The sequence below is a fragment of the Coptis chinensis genome, chromosome 3 (genome assembly GCF_015680905.1).
Source record: "Coptis chinensis isolate HL-2020 chromosome 3, ASM1568090v1, whole genome shotgun sequence".
Lineage (NCBI taxonomy): Eukaryota > Viridiplantae > Streptophyta > Magnoliopsida > Ranunculales > Ranunculaceae > Coptis > Coptis chinensis.
The window spans coordinates 66,448,585-66,472,211 of record NC_141458.1 but is presented as its reverse complement, the minus strand read 5'-3'; the positions used below and the strand labels follow the sequence as shown (position 1 = coordinate 66,472,211).

Sequence of the window (23,627 nt, the reverse complement as noted above, 5' to 3'; positions counted from 1 at the left end):
TTAAAAAGGTTTTTTCTCCTTGAATCTTGGCCTTTAATCATAAAACTTTTTAGTAACTAACTTTTGCTTCTTTATCTCGCAAACGGGATACATTTATGCACCTATTCGACTCAAATGCCTAAAATACATAAGAGCACGATAACAGTACTAACTCTTACTTATTAATCACATAATTGGTCTAAAAGTAATATTGTTAAGAGGTTAAAACTACAGTTTTGGGTTGCATGCACTGGAGGTACATACTTTTCCTAAATTTCATAATTTGATTTCATTTTATGGTTTTGAGTTGCTTTTTTGTTTATTTCATTTTTGTTAACTCATAGTTTTTCTATAATTCCAATTGTTCATCGAGACGATGTAAACCAACTATCCATTTTAAAATGTTGCATAATGGTTTTGTCGTCCTTATATTTTAACGCCTCGCATGTTATTGACTTAGATTGAAATCCTACTCTTTTAGAGTATGTCTCATCACATATTTTAACCAGTTAACTTTGTAGTAATATTCAATTCGTACTTATCATAACTTTTCGATCCGTTTTTAAATTCTTGTAAGCTATCAATTAAGAAATTAAAATACCCGAGAAAAAGCCTCATTGAACCGTTGATCATCTCTATAAGAAATTCTCAATAAACGTGTTATTTTTTATTTTTTATTTTTTATTTTGATTTTTTCGTAGACTTGTCTTTTAGTAAATTGCTTTTGGAAAAATGGAAGAAACCTTAAATAATTTGCTACTTTTATTTTAGTATTTTAGATAGTCTAAATTTTTGGCATATAGTGTAATAACCCAACCCGTGGGAATATACTGTAGCGCCTAGCCCGTGAAGCGAGGTTGAAACATGTACTTGGAAAGGTGCCTAGCCCGTGGGGAAAGGGTCACCTCATGTATGAATTCTAGCATCTATAAAGTTGTTTTAGATCTGAGACATAAGTAATTCATCTGCCAAATCCCAACATAGATATTTTTTCTGGATTTATGGATTCGTGGGAACTATGTAGTGAAGCTTGCTCATGCAGGATTAATCATAAGACGGGTGACCTCCTGACAACTGTGGTGATTATGTGGGAACAATTGATATGTAGGATTTTTTATTCCTTAAATATCAACTTTTATAAAAAAAAAAAAATTTGAAAATTTTGATTGAACTGAGTTCTTTATTTTAATTTTTGAAATATTGCTAAAAACATTAATTAATTTGATATTATTGGAAAGTTATTTTTTAATTACCTAATTAAACCATTATTTATTTATTTGCAAAATTAATAGAAAATTTTAACTATCATTATCTATTGGTTTAATAAATTAATGAAAAGTTTTAATTACCAATTAAACCATTATTTATTTATTTGCTTAATTAATAGAAAATTTTAACTATCATTATTTATTGATTTAATAAATAAAAGTCTTGATTACTATTAATTGATTTGCTAAATTAATGGGAAGTCTTAATTACCATCAAATTCCGACACATTAATCGAGGCGTTATATGTAATCCCAACCACCACTCAGCCCACCGTAGGATGGAATCCCAGCCGTGGGTCATAAAACTTCCCTCCCTTGTTATATTGACTAGTTAATGCCCGTGCCTTCGGCACGGACTCCATAAAGAAACATCATTGAAAATGTAATTTAAAATTTCATATGCATTTACTATTTATTGTGATGGGAAAAAAAAATTTGATAAGTAGGCAACTCAATGAAAAGTCTAATTAATGTGCTAAAAAGGTTCAAGCAGTGTGATTAAAATCAATTTGCAAAATGTAAGAACTTAATTACACAATCATAAACTAAACAACTTCACGGTGTTATACATTGAACTTTCATACAAATCTTTTTGAAACCAGGTGTTTAATGAATCCTTCCTCAAGAGGACACAAAATCTTCGAAGTCTAGGACTTGGCTTTGTAAAGCATAACAAAATCTTCGAAGTCTAGGTTATTGCAAGTCATTAAACTATATTGTAATGAAAGACAGTCATTTCATTTTCTTTCTGAATGAGCAAAAAATAATTTATAAACGAATCTAAATAGCTACTTATAAAGGGTAAGTGAAGTACATGCACCTCACTACGAATTCAACTCTAAGATAGTTTGCTCCTGGGACCTCCCATCCCAATATCCATACAGGCTTCCCAACAAAGTCTTCCTTCATTCGGCAGGTTAATGCAGTTACCCGTCTAATTGCTTGGTCTGCAACAAAATTTGCTTCAATTTGTATTTGAGATAAAAAGCAAGAGTGCAACTCCTTGCATTGTATTATTTCCATATCTGTTCAAAAGTGCTATCGTAGTTGAGCAGCCCCCTACTCCCCTGAGAAGTATAACAACTGAGACAGACTCCACCAATACTTTCATCCACACTGGTGCTTCTCCAATATTTACTGAGATCCCAAAACATTCAACCATGTAACTGGCGTTAACGTCATCGAACATGCAGGTAACACATTATCAACCATGAACTCACATTTGCAGTTTCTGAAAACAGCACCATGAATTCACCATCAACAAAAAAAAAATGAGATGTTTAAGAATACATCAAATACATAAACTCATAGACTCAAAACTACTTCTAGTTCAAACAAAAAAAAAAGTAACATCAATTGTCAATCCATGAACTGCGCTTATAATTGTTAACATGGGCAAATACATATGAATACACCAATTAAAATACTAAAACATGCACATTGCAATTAATGATCTAGTCTTAACATTAAGCACCTGGAAAATGAACTCTGGTAGGTTTCATCCACAAAGTACGTACAACAATAAAGGATTGTTACAAAAGCATATTATTTTGATAAAGCCCATTCAAATTTTTTTTAAGAGATATGTAATTACATGCAATCAGAAAGAGCAAAACAATAAAGAAACTGAATTAGCGAGGACCAAACCACACAAAGAAACATTAACATTGCTTGTTTTCGCTATCTATGCACCCATAAACGTAAGCGACAATGCTATGTACATTTCTTTGGCAACTATGTATAAGTCCCTCTTGTTTCTCTTTCATAGCAAAATCTCATACCGGCATAGATGTCTATTTAAGAAGGTCAGATGAAGTAAAGAAAATATGTAAACAGTAGGCTTTGTTTCCCATACCTTCATGCAAAAGTTGCAAACAGTTTCAGACTACTACGTGAGCTTCTCATCAATCAACCATAATCATATCCATATCTCTCTCATTCTTCAGCGAATTATTATTTTTATGGGTTCATATTGATCAAGTTGACAATTGCTAATAGCTAAATTCATAAAGAAAAGATATTCACCACAATCTTACTTGGTGTCTTCCTCTGTTCTTCATTACCCACCTCAGGTTGATCATTGAGGAGATGTTCACTTTCTGCTTCATTTCCAATGCCAAGTTCATCGCACATGATTTGGTGAACGCAGCTGAACCTTTTTCTTCTCAAACTGCAAATAACCTAGTAGCCATTAATAAGCAAGTATTGGTTGGGCTAATATCAAATGATTAAGTTCTTTTACACTTTAACAATTTGAAGAAATCCACTGCAGTAACACTCTAAAAAGTTAGAGAAAGCAAGTATTTTTCTATTGAGTATGAAATCTTTATATGCTTAAAGCTGGTTCATATTACCTTGAATTAACGTCCAACAAACTTAAAAAAAAAATAGGCTGTAGTTGGTTTTGCATGGTGTGGGAACCAAAAATAGATACAGCAGCCAACCCTTTTTATCTGCACTCTTTGTTTGGGCACTAACAAATAAGGCATCAATGGTTTAAGATTCTTCTTTGTTAGATGTATAGAGAGATCTCATGCTTAGGATTATTAAACCTGTAGACTTGAAATGAGATCTAATTAACAGTAACAAAAAAAGAGTATGCATGCTTTTATCAGTTTATAGAATAGAATCCTAAACAAACAATTAACCAAACCTGCCTATTGCTTTATCCATTTTACAACTCATTTTGTTATAAGAAATATGCATTATAAGGCATACCTCAGATGACGACATTCAAATGAAAAAGCTAACATAAAAAAATAAACAAATTGTTTTGCGAAATCAAAATCAGTTGGTCAAGTAATAAGAAATCACGTTGAAGGGAAAAAAAAAAAAAAAAAAGACCAAATTTGGTGGACTTGAACCGATGTTTCCACAATTTTTGAAGTGATTATAGCATTACCAATTCCCGAACCATCTACAAAAAGTACAAAATTAACAATGAATTGAAAATGAACAAATTAAACATGGGTCAAAATATGAATCATGAAAACTAATTAAAACTTGACAAACTTGTTGCAAATCAACTCGTCCCTCTGTGTATCACTTCTTCTTATGCCTTTTTTAATTTTTCCATTCAGTCTATTGAAAGTCCTGGTTTGTCTATTTCTTTAAAATTTTATTCTCGCAATCGATGGCTATAGATGACTCCACAAAATGTAATTATCTAACTAAGTCTGAAATCCAACAAAAACACTGTAATTTCTTCAAAAATAACAAATGAACTAACTGAAATTTTGAGCTTGGATACCTTCCACGAAAATCAATGTCTAGCTGCTATTGTTTATGCATTCCAACACCAAAAATAAAAATAAAAATGACTATAATGCATAAAGCAATTTGAGAATTGTAGTGCCTATACCAAAGTTGCTGCATAAACAAAACGTAAAATTGGTTAAGCGATAAGAATATACGGTATCTAGTTGGTGATTCAACGTCTGCAAGAAAAGAAAAGAAAAACTCAAATTGGTTAAGTTGGGTTACCTGGCTTTGCAAAAAGTTTTAACTCATTCCCAAATTCAGTCACTCACCTTCACAAACATGAGAACTTTTGTTCTTCTTTAACCTTCAATTCCCAAAATTGAGTATATTGATCATCGACTGAATTTTAGGAATTGTTTATCTTCTTTCATGAATTGTCACGAATGGGTTCATAGAGATAAAGATCCATGGGGAATATGAAAAACAGATCAAGAGAGAATTTTTAATGCCCTAATTAATCATGGCTTTAATGGGGAGAACTTGGAGCACCCGAAAGGTTTTTGTAACTCTGGAGAACGAAAGATTTTTTGTTTATTTCCACAATTAATTAAGACTCTAATTAATTTCTAATCTCACTCAGCGCATTGTGACCCTCGATTTATACTCCCTGAAATCGAATCTTACCCATTGGTCATAAAACTTCCCTCTCTTGTTATATTAGATATTGATATATATCTAACAGTAACCACTAACCAATAAAATATCATAATCTCTCATTTCATTAGGCATTTTAATTCTTTAGTGCTCTATATACAAACACAAAAAACCAAAAACCGAATATCCAACTAATTGCCACCAAAAAGATTCCACCGTTTATGAAACTAGGTAATGCCCGTGCCTTCGGCACATAAGTTCTTGGGTTTTCTTGATTTGAATTACTTTAGGAACGAAAATCTGCACCAAATAAATTATGTCATGGCACATAACCAGCACTATTTTTAAGCACCCATGAATACAAAGCGTGCATGCCCCAAAATATTATGGCATAAACTCTTGCCATTCTAACATTTTGGATCTTGTTATAGACCTACGTAGACAAAATCCAACTCAAAGGAACAATAGTTCCATAAAAGAAGCAAGACAGCCAACAAATTAAAACACATATATAGTCTATTAGTTTGTGCATGATAACATATAAAGAAAACTATGTAGACCGTTTCACTTGCAGTAGATTAATATTACATAAAAAAGAAAGAAGAGAAATGGTAGACAACAAACACCTTTTTTCTTTTTGAGAATGAGCTAGATCAGTACAGGTAGCGTGACATGCAAGGGAGCATAGCATGGAGGAGCTTCAAGCTAGTTCGATCTAAAGTTCCTGGTGCAAACACTGCCATGGAGGAGCTTCAAACTCATATTTGATCTGAATAACCTCATATTGGTCTGATACAACTCGAACATTCTTCTTTATCACACCAAATCCCTAACATAGATTAATAGAACAAATCATTAGTAAAGATAAAAGTTGAAAGAACAAATGAAAACAATCAACATGCAACACCAACGGTTAGCATTGGGAATCTTAGAGTTAGGACATTGCTAAGAGCACAATGAGGTTCTTAAGCAAAAACTATGTGAGGCTGACAATCTGAAGTTGAAAAGAACAAATTAAAAAATGAAAAAAAAAAAATCACACAAAATCAAGACTGCTGAGAACATAAAGGGGTTATTGACCTAAAAATTATTTGATGTGGACAATTTGAACCAACATTGTGTATTTATTTAGACTATCCAAGAAAATATTCCATAGCCCATGGTAGAACTCAAAATGCAATAGAAGCACAACCAATGAAGCAATCTCGGCATACTTAGAAGTATGAAAGAAACACAATTAAGCACATATTGACATACATTTTCAGGCTAGAAAGCTAAAATTAAAACGCAGAGAGTCCTATTGAGGTGGTACTTACAACTTTTAAGTGTTTTAGTCTTTAACAATAATTGAGCAGAACAACTCTGCCATCTATTAGTTAGCAACCAATATTCCTATTCCATAAGAAAAAATGACGCTAGAAAAGAAAACAAAGAAAAAATCATAAAAACTAAATCAAAAAGAAAAAAAAAATGTCATACATGAATTACTGAACTGAAAGGAGCACTGATCTAAAAGAGTGGCATGCAAAAGAATCAGCAAAACAAATGAATTAGGTAAATATTAAACGAAAGCAACTTGAATTACTACAAAAAGAAATCGTTCCTTCAAAAAAGAAACTATTATTTTTATTTTTATTTGTTTATTTCTTTATTGCTTGGTAAGTGAGAATATATTAAAACTTGAAACAAAAACAAAAGATGTTGTATAGGCTAGCCAACATGCTGACCCCTATTATACTAAAAAGATGTCATTGGATGAAGCACTCGGCAAAATTGCGGATAAGTGTCATGCGTTTGCACAAAGTCAATTTCTGGGAAAAGAAACTAATCATTTGAATTTTATGGAAGGTATAACATGATTTGAACAATAATCCACATAAACTACGACATAATGGATTAGTTCCTTATGCTTGGACAGTCAAGTACCAAACTGAATTAGAAAGATACTTTTTAGTCTTAACAATTACATACCATAGAGTATATATTACTTTAATAACTTAATAACATGAAAGTACAGTTCACTATTAATGATCTACCAGTCAAACATAATATAATGGTAACTTCAAAAAAGTGATTCCATCTACTTAAGCTTCTACATAGAAAGAAGAAGAGAAAAAACAGTGAGTGAAGGGGTAATAGATGTACCTTCATTAGATCATGGTTGTTGCATTTTGCGAATCTTTTAGAAAATCAGAAAAAAGTCTTCCCCTTCTTCCATCTATTTTCCTATCTCACCATGGAACCTGTTAAAAACTTTAGTCATTTAGAGAGAAAGGACCCACACTGTACAACAATTCCACTGAATGAAACAACTTCACCAAAAATTTCAATAGAAACGCAGGAAAACAATAAAGAAATAGTAAGTAAAACTGAAGACGTAGTATGTTGACAATTATACCCAAAAGTTATTGTTTGGTACGAATAAAAACTAAAATTAATGGTAGTAAGAGGATTTTTAAATCATTCTGTATTGTACCTCAATAAAAACAAAATCAAATTTTTTAGCCGAGCTAGTCCATTTTTATAGTGCATCTACTGTCAATAGACTTATAGAAACTTTGGTAAGTAGTAGAAGATAATGCTAACACTACTAATAGATAATACACTGCCATCTATCAACAATTTGAATATATTTCATGTCATATAGTGCAAATATCCATGGATGGATATTAAGAACCTGTTGTAAGGAAAGTCTCAATTGTTTATCTAACAATAAAGAGCATCCGAAAAACTGAAAAAAAAAATGTATTAAACATAAGAATGTTGTGTTTTCAAATCAACTGTATTACCAAACTTTGATAATGTGGTAAATTCCCATCTTGCGCTCAACTTGCAATTCAAGTTGCAAACTCAAAATTAAAATTTGACAAAGCAATAAGGAATCAGGTTACCCAATACAGGTTGGGGTCTGCCTAACCCCTAACTATTTACGGAAAAAAAAGGTTACCAAAACTGGTTACCTTCGAATTGCTCTTAGTTCCCAAAATTGAAAGGAGAAGTCTACTCATCCATCAGCAATAGAAGACCAAGTACACTAACAACTAAATTTGATAAAAAAAAAAAAAAAAAAAAAATTAGTTGTTCATAAGTCATAACTATAGCAGAATCATTGGAATTGGAAAACACAAAAAGTCAATGAGTAAGAATAAGAATAATACATGGCTAATATTTTGTGGGAAAAGCCTAATTTATTTGTAGCTTGGGTTGGCAGTCTAAGCATACAGACAATTTTAAAACTTCATTGAATCTGTCTATCTCAAGCAACTGGTTAAGTTTGGGACGTGACATTTCAAAAACCATACGAAAAGCTCGCCCAAAGTTTATATTCATTATTCATCTTTGTATCACGTTCACAAACACTAAACTTTAAACCTTCAATGCTTTTGAATTATTGAAGAAAATGGTAATAGATAAAGAACTGAAAACATGAATTCAAATTTCCGATGACTTATAAAAAAGATGAACCATACCTGAACAATAAGTCGATAGAGTCAAGAAAATTATGAGATTGTGTTGAATTTCAGGAGTTGATCTTATTTCATAGTTAGATTCTTGGGGAAGATGGAAAAAAGAAAGACAAAGAGAAGGAGAGAGAGGGTCATAACGTAGAACTTATTTAATCGTGATTATTAATTTCTAACTGTGAATTGGAAATGAGAAGAAAGTCTGATAGAAACTTTACCCTGATATGTATGCGTTGGTTTTGGTTATTTTAATTGAATCATGACGTGATGGAGATCAAATGTGGAATTGAGCAGAAGCTTGTCTGAGTGAGAGGAAGAAGATGAAAATTGAGGAGAAGTTAGACAGAGAGTTAGAGAGAGCGTGTTGGAGAAACCAAACGACCGGTATTAAATTTTGATTTACGTTTTTTGAGCCCACGTCTAAAAGGCCCATTACTTTCCAACACAGCAATCGAGGCATTATGTTCAATCCCAGCCACCACTCAGCCCCCACCCTTGTTCAATCCCACCTGTGAGTCATAAAACTTTCCTCCCTTTGTTATATTGATACTAGTATATAGCCCATGTCCATGGCACTGTTTCAAATTAGGCCCAAAAAAACCCCAACCAACAAAATGATAAAAGCACAGCCCACAAAGTAGTCATTGTTGACCAAATCAACAATGATCCAGTACTCTTTCAAATTAACATTGTAAATTGCACATATCCTATAAGACTTTGAATCTGCCATGTCACAATTTGTGAAATACAATGGTAGTTGCTGGATGGAGCACGACCTCCATTTTATTAGATAGAAGATAGATATATCTAACAGTAACCACTAACCAATAAAGGACTCGAGATCTCTATAACCGGGTACAGAGATCATCTCTGTAACCGTGTTATCTCGCTGTTGATTCGAATCGGAGATGTGTGTGTGTGCCTCGATACATGTGTGTGTGCACCGAGATACGAGATGTGTGTGTGGGTACAGATCTCTGTATCCGGTTATATAGGAACCGGTCTCCCAATAAAATATCACAATTTGTCATTTCATTAGGCACGTAACCACTAACCAATAAAATATCACAATTTGTCATTTCATTAGGTATTTTAATAATTCTTTAGTGCTCCATATACAAACACAACAAACCAAAAGCCGAATATCCAGCCAATTGCCACCAAAAGATTCCACCGTTTATGAAAAAAATGCTACCAAGTGGCCCGAAGACTTGGACAAGTAAAGACTTAAGAGTACGCGATCATGAATTCCTGATAGAATGAAACGTGGCATAAAACACCTGAGCGGCAATAGATTTTCTCTACCCATTTCCGTACTCTTGTCCCCACTTGTGTTTTTCCTTTCTGTGGTTCTAAACTTCCAAATTCTAATCGAAGCGTGTGTTTGGGTTTGTTGGAAGAAAAGTCAGATTCATCGTTTGTTTGTCTCTAATGATGGATTTATTATCTTACAATTTTGGACCATTGGGTGTCTAGTTTTGTTCAAAACTCTGTTTGGGTCTCTCAGCAACTAGTTTTGGTCATGGGGTCTGCTTCTTTTCAGCATTTGTCTGGACTTAGTGCTGTTCTTGATCATGAGAGTTCTAGAGTTTTAGCTCCTAATATAGAGGTATCAAAGTGCAGGTACCCTTTGAAAGGAGAAAGTTTGAGACTCAGTTTATTCCCAGCTTCTAATTTCAGCATTTCTTCCAAGGTACATAAATCCTTCCATCTTTGTTTTTATTACAAAATTTAATCCTATATGTTGATGCATGTTTTGTTTGAGGATTTGTCTTAAAAGTTGAAGGGTAAGCTATAGATGTGTTTTGATCTCATTGGCAGATAATGAAGGTCAACTATTGCAGTTTTTTCTAGGAGTTGTTCTATACAAATATGTGAAACTGTTCTATTTAATTAGAGGCATTGTGGTAGAGTTAATGGAGAACTATGGTGACGGATGTACTTGCAGTTTCTCACTATAAATTAACAAAAATATCTTCCCTACACCAACTTTCTTTAGTTTTGGTCCAGTATTAAGGTTTTTAAATGTTAGAACTGTTTCCCAAATTAAGAACTAGTCCTGACTCCTGAACACCAAATGGAGCTGTACGAGTGTGATGTTTGGATGTTCTTTTCCAACTTTGAACCTAACCTAACTGTTGGGCCAAGTAAGATAGTTAAGAGTGGCATTGATTACAATGTATTGACTTTCTTATACCTATGTAATAGGTTAATGTAAAAGACTGTAACAATAGCATAAATTACTAATTACTACTTTTTACCAACCCAGACGGTCATACCTTTGAGGAAGGAACTTGCTCCATAGTTTACGATGGATCAAAGCAGATTATATTTTTTCTTATCCTTACAATAGATGCATTTGCAGTCTCTCATGTGTGACCTAAAGGCCCAAGCTTATAGATTTGTATATGAAAGGATCATGGGTCATATACACAATATGCACATGCCTAACGGACACCAAATGACTTCCAACACATAGAATGGTCCGGCACCCACTCGATAATAATTCCCCATAATTTATACAATATGCACATGCCTAACAGACCCGCTTGATAATCCTTTTTTTTTTAAATAATTTATATAGTACATTTGGACAAACTTGGATTTACCCTTGAACGATCTTGTACAAACCATGGGGTGCAGTGTTGGTACCTTACGTTACCAGTACTTAGGGTTTCCCCTAGGTGCTAACTAGAAGAACAAGAAGGTTTGGGAGCCTGTAATAGAGACGGTGTGAAGAATACTTGGTGGTTGGAGAATGAAGCTTATGTCTGAGTGATCCTCGTAACCAGTGTGCTCTCAAGTTTACTTATCTACTTCATGTCCTTATTCACAATCCCATGCGGTGTAGCTGAACTAATTGAGCGACTAATTAGAGACTTCCGATTGGGCTCTAACGAGGATCGCAGGAAATACCATTTGGTTGGGTGGGATAAAGTCTATTTCCTTAAAGAGTGTGTGGGTCTTGGGTTTTGGAGGTTGAAAGTCATGAACCAAGATCGTCTTGGTCGATGGCTATGGAGGTTCACGACTGACAATGGATCGTTGTAGTGTGATGTGATTAAGGGGCTAGTATGGGTGTCACGAAAACAGGTGGTGGCCTACTCGGCTACTCCTACCTCCCAATCCCATGGTTGTAATCTATGGAAAGGTGCCCTTAATGTGCTCGCCTACTTCAAGAAAGGGATTAAATTCAGTGTTGAAAATGGCGAGAAATACCGCTTCCGGCAGGATAATTGGATCGGTGAGAAGCCTCTAGCAGAGATATCTCTCCTTATTTTTCAGGCATAACTTAACAAAAAGGATTGCGTCGAGGTATTTGCAAACTCTGAGAATGGTCACACAGCTTGGAACTTGCTCTTGAGAAGGTGCAGTAATGATTGGGAAGTTCAGCAGTATGCGAACCTGTCCATGCTGCTAGACACAGTGGTGCTAACATGCCATCAAGATAATAGTGTGTGGAAGTGGACTAAGAATGGTACTTTCACAGTTAGCTCTTTTTATAAAGGGTTAGCTGAGGCAGAGAGCAGTTTGGTTACAACACTTTCACCTTTCCCTAGTAAACTGGTATGGTAAGTGCTCATGCCCCTAAAGGTAAAAGTATCCTTTGGGAAAGCCATGCTGGAAGCCTGGAATCCATCTTGACTGCAGACACTCTCAGTCATAGAGGTATTATTGTTTTGTCTACCTGCCCTTTGTACAACACCATATATCAGAACATAAACCACGAGTTCTCGCATTGCTCCTTCGCAGTAGAGCTATGGTCAATTCTGATGCATCCAATGTTGCATGCACTGACTCTTTACATGATTTGCTTGAGATTTGGCAAAGAAGGGGTGGAGGGTGTTTTGGCTAAATAATTTGGACTCTAACCTTATGCCACGATTTGGGTGATATGGAACACAAGAAATGAACACATTACAGAGCGAAGGTACCTTCAGTTCGCAAATGGCTCCAGAGGTTAAAGCAATGCTGTGGTCTGGATGTTCTCGTCTCCATATAGGAGAAACTACCACTTCAGAGACTTTGTGCTCAACTGGTCTCATGTCATTATGGGTTCCTCTCAGGTGGTATAATTGTATAAATCTAGGCCGTTTAGGATAGTTCTTGTGAGATTCTCACTCACTGTCTGTTGTACTCTTTGTGCTTTGCATCAATTTTTAATAAAGATCACTTATCAACAGAACAAAAAAGAACCAAGTTAAATGTGAATTAATTTCCGCTGCACAAATATTAAAAACTGTTAGAGTTAACAATATGCAACTTTCAACCTTTTCTTACAGTTTTTTCTAGTGGTACTTGGCTACTACCATATCTTTGCTTCGCTAAGTCTGTTCTTATTACTTGGAGCCTGAAGGGTAATATTATTATTTTTTTCATAAACATTCTACAGTATGAGGTGCAGTGATCGAAGGTCTCCTATGCTAGTTTTGGTGTCATAAACATGCTATTTTTGGTGTCACAGATCAATTTCTTCGTTCTTAATTCATTTATTTTGTACATGTGTGTGGGTCTGGTAAGCTAAATTCCTCAAATTAATGATCTCTAATGGACAGACTTTGAATTGCATTCCTCTAGGAATTTGGTTGTCATGTAAGTGCGCTACCGAATTTTGGTGATTTCTTCTGGGACAAGTCCCCTACTCCTATTCTCGATATGATTGAAAACCCAATGCATTTGAAGAACCTCTCTTCCAAGGTCTGGATATTGAATTACTTGTTGTATTCTCAAATCAGGCATTTTATATACTTACCCAAGATATTTACAATGCAGGACCTGAAACAATTAGCTGATGAGATCCGTTCAGAGTTGTCTTTTATAATGTTAAAAACCAGGAAACCAGTTAAAGCAAGTCTTGCGGTGGTCGAGTTGACAGTTGCAATACATTATGTCTTTAATGCTCCAGTAGACAAGATACTGTGGGACGTAGGCGAACAGGTAGAACATTATTTCATATCTAATCTTAGGACAGCTCGATTATTTCCAACAAAGATGCGATACACAGTATTCATATTGTTATAGCCGTAGCTTTCCTTCACTGGCCACGTCGGCTTCCTAATGTTTTCTTGTTTTCTTCCTTTCTATATACTCTTTTTTGATAAGGTGGTAGTTGGCAGGACCTAAATGCCATTTTCTGTGCTGGTCACCCCTATTAAATGTCCTACAAAATCACATATGCTTGGGCCCTAACTGCAGTGCCCCATTTCACTTTGGATCAGATCCATACCATCACACCCTGTGATAAAGGCCCAAAGACGCTTTTTATAAGCATAATGTGAGAACACACTTGACCCAATGGCGTTCCCATATCAATTGAGGGTGGACATGTCAATAGATCAAGTCCAATTCGTCTTTAATTGAAATCATGTGCCTGGCACATGCTATAAAAGTGGAATTAGGAAGACTACTTGAGAGTGAATTTTCCTACTCATAGAATATCTAATTCTAGCTTGATTCTATTTAGAGGTGATAAAGATTAGCTAGAGAGATTTAGAAGGATTCAAGTTGTTCTTTATCAAGAGTATCTCTATATAAGGAGGTGATTCTTTTTCTCCAAAAGTATGATGACAAAGCTTCAGCATGGAGAGACTTGATTCTAATCTGTCATGGGTAAGTAGCCGGCAGCACTTGTGAGGTCTAGTCTCGACCTTACAATCCCCTGCTTACTGTCCTCTTTCCCGAATTCCTTATGTTAAGTGTCTTGGGCAATTTGTGACTAAACATCTACCAGTGCCACTATATCTATTAGTAATTAATTGTTATTTGCGGGGAAGCTAATTATAAATGGCAGAAAGACAAACTTATTCTACTTGTAAATAATGTTTAGGTAAATGTGAAATAATAGGATCTGTTGTAACATTAGTTTGTACTGTTACAATTGAACAGACATATGGACATAAGATGCTCACTGGACGGCGGTCCCTCATGCATACACTAAGACAAAAGAATGGTCTTTCAGGTTTTACATCTCGCTCTGAAAGTGAATATGACCCATTTGGTGCAGGGCATGGATGCAATAGTGTTTCTGCTGGACTTGGTAAAATTTCTTTCTCCCCTTGCCCCCTCCATTTTTCTGCTTTTTTTTTTTCAGAAGAACAAAAGTATTTCACCAAGACTAAAAGCATTATTTATTTTTTAAAACTTATTTGGCATCAGTGTTCTGAAAAATGCTAAGCGAGCGGTGGAAGGGCGCTTAAGTCGTCTAGGTTGGGCTATGCCTTAGGCAGGCGATTTTTTTCCTACAAAAAATGAAGAAATTAAACTTTACTTCTTAAAAATGCACAAGAGTTTGTCAACCAAACATTTCCAACAATTCAAAGCTCAAAGGAAGAAGGTTCAAGCCTTTTTCTATTCGCTTTTTTTTCCCTGCTTTTGGTTTTTGGCCCATTTTGTACTTTTTGGTTGGGCTCATCATTCTTTTTTTATCCGCCTTATCCACTGCTTTCCACCTACTTAGCCCAGCCAAATTCCTAAGCAATTAGAAGCCTAGCGAGTCACCAAAGCACTACCTAGGCCAATTTCAGTACAATGTTTGAGGTTAGAGGTACGCAGTACCAGCTATCAACCTAATTGATATTCTTATTCTGCGTTCTTTTCAGTAACCCCAAAGTATCAGTAAAATTAATTGTTGTTAATGGAGAAGAAGTTTGTAGATAAAGAGGATACGGCCTTATTAGTTAGTAAAATTGATTGTTGTTCATGGAGAAGAAGTTTGTAGAAAAAGAGGATACGGCCTTATTAGTTTTGGCCTTGTATCACTTGAGTATATATATATATGAAAAATAAGGGTTTACAATAGTAGAAACCGCCTAAAATATTCGGGTCAAGGACGCTGCGCCCGAACCACCAGCCACCCGCACACAACTAAAGTAGCGTTATGGGAACTCTAACTGTATCTTTTGGCTTACCTTATATATCAGTTCTTTGATGCTAAGTTACCTAAATATAGCAGAAGGATATTGCTAGTTTCTGAATTGCAATTAGAAATCCTCAGACTGAAAGTTTTTGCTTTGTTTCAGGCATTGCTGCTGCACGAGATGTTTTAGGGAAGCGGGACCGTGTAGTGACTGTGATTAGCAATGTGACTACTATGGCTGGACAGATATATGAGGCAATGAGCAATGCTGGATACTTGGATTCCAATATGGTAGTGATCTTAAATGACAGCCGACACTCTTTACACCCAAAGCTAGAAGAGGGCTCCAAGACAACAATCAGTGCTTTATCTACTACTCTTAGCAAGCTCCAATCCAGTAAATCCTTTCGAAAGTTTAGAGAGGCTGCTAAGGTACTCTTCTCGGTTTTCCTTAGAGCATATTGGAGTAGTTTTAAATTGTAAATTCGGAGATTGCCCAGTTTCTTCCTAACTAGATGGTTTTATTCAGTGGGATACTGAGAATGGAATACTAAAGGATTTAGACCCTTAATCCATGCGGTAGATGGATTGGTTGTGCAAAAACCAGATGATATATCTATGTTCCTTCTTTCAGTTTCCTAATTTTGGTTGGACAATGAAGATTGTGCAATTGCTTACTTGCTTATGTATCCATTGTTTTATGGGTAAAGGGGGAGGATATGTGTGTGTGCTTTTCCGATTCTGGATGAAAGAGAATTGTACTAGTTTCAATTGACATCCATTAGATATCGTCCTGTGCACCATAACATCATAATATGGGTGTCCCTTAGTGTAATACAATTGATTGATGAGGAGGCATGTTTTGGTTGGTGCCTTTGGCCAGTGATCAGTCCTAGAAAAAGAAAATTGCTATGGAAGTTCATGTTTATGGTATTCAAAGATTTGACTACCATCCAGATGCACAAGTCAAAACATGCTACTTAGTGTTATGGAGGGGCACCTTATTGGATCACTACCTGAATACAATTTAGCATAGGAAAATGAACACCATTTGTGGTGCCTGACCAGTATAATCTGTTTTCTTTGGACTTTTACTGATAATGTCTGATATTCTGGCACTGGTTTTATTGGTTTTCTGATTCTATATCTCAATGTGTAATATTCAGGGTGTTACTAAGAAAATTGGTAGAGGTATGCATGAATTGGCGGCTAAAGTTGATGAGTATGCACGTGGTATGATTGGTCCTTTGGGATCTACTCTTTTTGAAGAACTTGGATTGTATTACATTGGTCCAGTTGATGGGCACAACATTGAAGATCTAATATGTGTGCTCCAAGAAGTAGCTTCTTTGGATTCAACAGGACCTGTATTGATACACGTAGTAACAGAGGAAGATCGAGGATTAGATAATAACCTACAAAGTGAGATGTTAAACAAGCATCAAGAAGGTATCTATAAATTTCCAATTTTCCATTAAATCTTACAATAGAAGGACTCTTTGTATCTTTTAATTAATACTTTCAATATAAGTTTTGTGGGATTTAAAAAAGCTGATGTTCCTACTTGAACATGTCGAGCATGTAAGTTCGTGTAGTCCCACATCACTGATTTATCGTTTTATCTAAATGCAGAAAGTTTCAGTAAATTCTTAACCTCTTCTTCTCACATGTTGCAGGTTCATGTAACTCCAACTCATCTTCTTCCTACTCGAAACTAATGGGTACCAGTCTCTCGCGGACATATTGTGATTGCTTAGTGGAGGCTTTGGTTTCTGAAGCAAAGAGGGACAAAGAACTTGTGGTTGTTCATGCAGGCATGGAAATGGATCCATCACTTCAATTATTTCATGCAAGCTTCCCAGACAGGTTTTTTGATGTGGGGATGGCTGAGCAACATGCAGTGACTTTTGCTGCTGGTTTGTCTTGTGGGGGACTGAAGCCGTTCTGTGTTGTTCCATCCACATTTCTACAGAGAGCTTATGATCAGGTTATCCTTCTTATTACTCTAAACTTGAGCATGTGTTTGATTAATTAGAAACTTCCGATGACATCTGCAATGTTATACCTATGCAATACTACTGGTTCTGCTTAATCTACTTGTAACAGCAGGAACATTTTCGAGCCTGTAGGCAAGAAAATATAACTTTGCCTTCTCTATGAATTTTTTTTCTCATTAAATACTTATGGTGAGGGATAAAGAAGACGATTGGGGATAAAGCAACTTCTGACGTGAAATAAATCAAATGTCCTAAAAGTAATAATGTGATCTTTCTATGCCAACCAAAAACAGCCAAATTCCACATTCCTTTTCATATGCAAGTAGAATCTGTACCATATTGATCGAACAATTCCATGCACAAATATTGGATAGTTTTACATATTGGATCCACTACATCAATATCATGATGCCTCATATTCTAGTGCTTTAACATATTTGCTTTAATATCCCAAATGGATACACAAGTATTTCTTGCATAGAATATATATAAAATGCATGGTTACTTCTTGATTTCCTCCGTTCTATATTTTTAAAATCTTCTAGTTGGAAGTAACACTCTCTCTCCCTCCCTCGACTTTTTGTTGTGGTCTTAGGTTGTCCATGACGTGGATCGGCAGAAGGTACCAGTGCGGTTTGCAATTTCAAGTGCTGGATTGGTTGGATCTGATGGTCCCACGCTTGGTGGGGCATTTGATATCACATTCATGTCATGCTTGCCAAACATGATTGTCATGGCTCCAGCGGATGAGGTTGAGCTTGTAAACATGGTGGTGACTGCTGCCCATGTAGATGATAGACCCATTTGCTTCCGCTATCCAAGAGGTGCTGTTGGTGGGATGAACAGCTTTTTATGCAATGGAATACCCCTGGAGGTAATTACTGTACATTATGTCTTTCATGTATGGACTTCCAGAACACACGTCTGTTTGTGTGGACGTGTCAGCATGTGAACTTACAGCTGAAATATCTTTGGCATAGCTCATGACACTGGTTCTACTGGTTGCCAGATTGGAAAAGGCAGGGTTCTTGTAGAGGGTAAAGATGTTGCTCTGCTTGGGTACGGGGTGATGGTTCAGAACTGCCTTAAGGCTCGATCTCTTCTTGCCAGCCTTGGCATTCATGTAACTGTTGCAGATGCAAGATTTTGCAAGCCCCTTGATATCAAGCTTGTGAGGGAGCTATGCAAAGAACACACCTTCTTGATAACAGTAGAGGAAGGATCCATCGGAGGATTTGGGTCCCACATTGCGCAGTTTATTGCACTTGATGGACAGCTTGATGGCAAAATCAAGGTAATGGTTATTCTGTTTGTATTGACTTGTATAGGATTTTGGATGCCGTCTTTGAGCATGTTGATAGGTAATGAAGAGGTGGTCTCTTACACTTCCCAACCAAACTCTCACTACTCTTGGTGGAGTTTGGATCATAAGACACGCATAATGATTATATGGTGTTTATTTCTGATAAAACTGGCTCAGTAGATCAATTAATTAGAAATGGAATCTCAAGGTGTATCGATGTAAGTTTGAACAAAGCATACAAAATAGGGAAGGGATAGATAGATGCACACTTTGGATAGACAAACCAATTGTGTCAGAGATGCAATGGGAACTATTATACTTTACTGTAAATCTTGGCTGTTAAACTATGGAAAAAAGAACAATGTTACATGCAATTTCATGGCACCTCCTTTAGAGATTTTAAATTGTTTTTTGCCTCCATCTTCGCATTTTTCTGATAAAAATTGTTATACAGTTATACTTTTATATGCCATAAAATGATAAAAATGTTGTACTACATGGGGCTATGAGCAATTTGCTGCCTGACAGTAAATTGGCTAGTTCTTAGCCTCAGAAGTACCAGAAACCAAAGCATGAGTACATGTCGAGAAAAACCGATGCTTCAGGCCACAATATCTAGCATCTTAGTGCTTAGTGATTTAGTGGGCTTTAATCATTATAGAGGTGTGTCTTCAGTCCTACCAAAGCTAACTCTCATTCCGAGCCATTTCTTACATCTATCCTTGTTTTGCTTCTACCATCAATGATGTGCCACAGCCCCACAGGTTTGACCCGGGGAAAGGGAAGGGATTACATATTGAAACTATTAAGCTGTAAAGGTTTACTTTAACCAAATCATGATGGTTGGGAAAGTAGTTGGCTGGTCGAGTACTATGCATTGCATATATAATTTGGTTATACAGACTTACTCTGTTCACTCAATTAAACTTCTGATCTTCAAAATAATTTCAGTGGCGGCCTATTGTTCTACCAGACAGCTATATTGAACACGCTTCGCCAAAGGAACAACTTTCTCTTGCAGGCCTGACTGGACATCACATTGCTGCTACGGCTTTGAGTTTGCTAGGTCGAACCCGTGATGCCTTGCTGTTGATGCGTTAGATAATATGTTCATTCTAGCTATTGTTTGATAAGAACAATGAAACTCAAGGAAGATTTTTGCACATATTTCCAAGCCTTATGGCTGTCGTCCAATTAGGTAAAGTCAGACCAGGATTAGGCCCAGTCTTCCTATTATCTTGGTTCATCATGAGTGTAAGTCCTATATTTATTTAATTGTAATCAATGCAAGTTAGCATGCTAAATTTAGTTTAGGACGATTCTTGTAGGAAGCGAAAGCAGAATGGGAAGTGAAATCTGTAAATATGGGATCTTTGGTGGTGGTGGTGTTGTTGCTGGAAAAGATTTGAAAAAGTGTATTGACGTTATACCCGCTTGATGTATGTCAATAAAATCAGAGTTGAAATGATTCATCAGCTTGGAATTCTATTGGTGCTTTTGGTAGCGAAAAATCAAGTTTGGACTTGGGTCCAAGAGTTCACAGACAGTTCATGTTAGAAATTTTGCTTAAATTTCAGCTAGTTTCCAATAAGAGTTGAGATGAACGCTTTTGCAAGTGAAGCCCAATCAATTTGTCATTGGCCGACCAAAAAAATATATTGGTTTTGGTTACAATGGATCAAATGAACCTGTGCAAAGACCTGTGGGATGCAGCTGCTACCAAATATGCTACAGGAAGAATACTTGTTTCTTTTAGTCAGTCCAGAAGGACGGAACCAGGAATCTGAATTTCAAAGTGCAGTACTCAAAACTATCATATGAAAGGACTTTTACAACCAAGTCGGGCACTGAATTTAAGCTGGAGATCCTGGGAAAGACAGGTATACTGTATATTTAAACTCTACCAGCATGTAGTATAGTATGGGGTATGTAAGTGTTTGGTGAAGTGTCTATATGAAGCCCATTAGTCTGTTTCTTCAGCTCAAACTTAACTAACTTACAGAAGGATAGCTAGCAGACACAGTGCCAGCTTAGTGCTTTCATGCAACGCGGAACTTGTGAACTTTTTATGAATCAGCTGTTGCCGTACCACACTCTAACTGGCGCTAGCTGCAGGTTGTATACGTTGCCTATGAATGTGACTGTGAAAGAGTATGGAGTTACTGTTATTCCTATTCAAGGGCGTCAGACAAAGATAGATAATCAACTACAGCAATCAAGAATTGGCAAATTGGTCGGTGGAAGGAACCAGATGATTTCATATTCCTTTCCCGTTACATATATACAATGCGGAATGTGCACATGCAATTCTTTCTCAATGTGACATTTGCTTCGTGTGTTCCATCCCTTGTTACCAATTCGCCGAATTATTCGTGAGGCGAATTTTTGAAGGGCCATACGTATAATATTTCCGAATGTTTCAAAGATTTAGAATAATTTGTGATTTTTTGCTTTGAAACGAATAATTTGGTTTTTGGTGAATTTTTCAAAAATTCAACTCCAAAAAAAAAAAATGAAAATTCAGTTGCGCTTGAGTTTTTGTTATTTTTTATGTATTTTATATCCTTACTCTTACTTTAAGTGCCCACTTTTACATTCTTAGTAATAAATTAATTAAAAAGCTTTGCTTTTATATTTTTTGGACAATATTTAAATTGTCATGTCATGGTGTGTGTATTTTGAAGTTTGAACTGTAATTTCAATCCAAGAACAAATAAATGAAAGTATTTATGTAGACCGATCAATTGGTTTCAATATTTTCGTAGCTAAATTGCTTGGATATGTTTGTTATGTTGTAAAGAATGACAACTATTATTAATATTTATTAACATAATATCACGAATTTTTTATTTCCGAAATTTTGCAACAAAACGTTTAAAACACGTATTAATTAAACACCGCATAATTGCTGTATTGTGAATTTTTGATAGAATATTTGACTGTACCATTTTTTTGAGTCGCCGAATAATTCTTGAATTATTCCCGTACCGAATTTTTGTCGTATCCCGAATTGCTAACAGGATTCCATCCCTTATGTAACACTCTTTTATTTCCAGCTGGCCACTTTTGCCACATTTTTCCTAGTAGATACCTGGAAATCCACCTGTCGGTTCGAAGCTAAGCTATTCTAGCTAACTAGCTTACCAATCAGCTCTAAGTTCTAAGTTCACATGCCAAAACAGGATTTTCTAACATTTTCTGTTGAAAATTCAGTACTTTCACTAGTATAACTAGTGAAGGCCCATTTGGAAACCCAGCTGTTACTCATGGTCCAAATACTTTTGTCATGCTTAGAGTACTTTTAGGAATGATATCAACCTAGCATCAAACACCAAATTTCTAACAATTTCGTGTTTTTTTAATTTCAGGAGAATCACATGTTGATGAAAACATTAAACCAAACACCAAATCGACCAATATTTGGTTCCATCTTTGGTGCTGTATCAAATCACTCACGCGGTTTTAGAAAAAGCGCGCGGTTTTGCCAACACAGCGTGAGCTTGGGCTGCTAAATGGGCTTGTGTGGCGTGGTTTTTCTAAAATCGCGTGCTCTCAATGACAACAACGAGCAAAAAACGGCTATATCTTTTTATCTCTATAAATTGAAACACTCACACCATAGTTTTACACTCACTTCTTTTCTCTCTCTACTCTTTACTCTTTACTCTTTACTCTCTACTCTTAAAACAATAATGACTAGTCAAGAACCAAAAGCAAAATCTAGAGGGGCTTCATGGATACAAGAAGAAGATGTTGCTCTCACCAATAGTTGGCTACAAGTTAGTCAAGATGGTATAGTAGGGAAATGAGCAAAAGTCAAACGATTTTTGGGCTAGAATTCTAAATGCATTTCATGCAAATCTAGGAAGAATGACCGAACGTAACTTGACGGGCATGAAACACCGTTGGACTCTCATTCAAGCTAACATCAACAAATTTCATGCTATTCTTTCTAAAATTCAAGCATCTCATCCAAGTGGCTATAATGACAATATGATTGTAAGTATTTACTTTTTATTTGTTATTTTGATTCACAAATACATTTTTCAATTCTAATTTAATTTTTGCTTAATTGGTAGGTTGAGGAAGCAATAAGTTCATATGTAATGCATAATCGGGTTTGGAAGTGGATGCAATGCTATAATATGGTGAAAGACTCACCCAAATGGAAGAGGCTACAGTTGAGAAATGATTTGCATCCCACCAAAAAGTCGAAGTCAAATAGTGGGGAAGGAGATTCATCAGTTCCAATATCAACTGCGACAACTCAACCAATGGATTATAATCCACACCAAGTTGATGGACTTGAGGATATGCCTCTTGGAAAAAAAGAAGACAAGAGAAGAAGGCAAAAAGAGAAAGAAGAAGGTGATTCTAAAGTGGAGGAATCCGCTAATAAACTTGATGATTTTCTGGTGGAACTTTCTAAAACCACCAAAGAAGGGCTATAAATTGGAAGCTCAAAGACAATTGAAGAAAGATGAGATGGAATTCGAAAAACTTCAATTGAAGAATAGTTCAATGGATTGGAAGCTCCAAATCCAAAAAAAAAAACTTCAATTGAAGCTCCGAGTTCGAGAAGATGAAAATGATGCGAAAATACTAGGAATGAAATTAGAAGGATTACCCGAAGACGAGCGCGAAATTTGGCGACTCAAAAGGGTAGAAATTTTACAAAAAAAGAATAATCGACTTAGCAATATCACTGGTAGTAGTCAAAGTAGTGCATAGTCTAAATTTGAGTTTGTATGTCTTTTAATTTGAGTATTTTAATTTGTCTTTTAATTTATGTCTTTTAATTAATGACATACTTTAATTTGAGTTTGTATTTTGATTTTAATTAGAATGTACTTTAATTGAATATTTTCTTTTAATTTGAGTTAAGTTACTTTAATTTAAAGTTGA

At 35.6% G+C, this 23,627-nt stretch overlaps 1 protein-coding gene and 1 long non-coding RNA gene across 5 annotated transcripts; one reads left to right on the top strand and one right to left on the bottom strand.

Moving 5' to 3' along the window:
* Positions 1-1,755: 1,755 nt before the first annotated feature.
* LOC147510466 (uncharacterized) lies at positions 1,756-8,928 on the bottom strand. The gene is made up of 6 exons (XR_015216797.1): positions 8,785-8,928; positions 8,573-8,653; positions 7,248-7,345; positions 4,092-5,931; positions 3,284-3,417; positions 1,756-2,478 (listed from the first exon to the last, which is right to left on the bottom strand). It is a non-coding gene; the product is annotated as an uncharacterized LOC147510466 (long non-coding RNA).
* A 778-nt stretch (positions 8,929-9,706) lies between these two features.
* DXPS3 (1-deoxy-D-xylulose 5-phosphate synthase 3) lies at positions 9,707-20,190 on the top strand. 4 transcript variants are annotated; one of them, XR_015218849.1, is made up of 11 exons: positions 9,707-10,259; positions 13,145-13,264; positions 13,340-13,504; positions 14,453-14,603; positions 15,586-15,854; positions 16,589-16,871; positions 17,099-17,409; positions 18,015-18,293; positions 18,429-18,713; positions 19,674-19,920; positions 20,051-20,190. XR_015218849.1 is itself a non-coding variant. In XM_086602432.1 (10 exons), the coding sequence occupies exons 1-10, from the start codon at positions 10,089-10,091 to the stop codon at positions 19,821-19,823; spliced, it is 2,184 nt and encodes a 727-aa protein (XP_086458558.1). In that variant the 5' UTR covers positions 9,707-10,088; the 3' UTR covers positions 19,824-20,190. The 4 variants fall into 4 exon arrangements, 2 of the variants coding, with proteins under 2 accessions (XP_086458558.1, XP_086458559.1); XR_015218848.1 differs by having other exon boundaries at positions 19,674-19,976; XM_086602432.1 differs by having other exon boundaries at positions 19,674-20,190.
* The last annotated feature ends 3,437 nt before the right edge of the window (positions 20,191-23,627 follow it).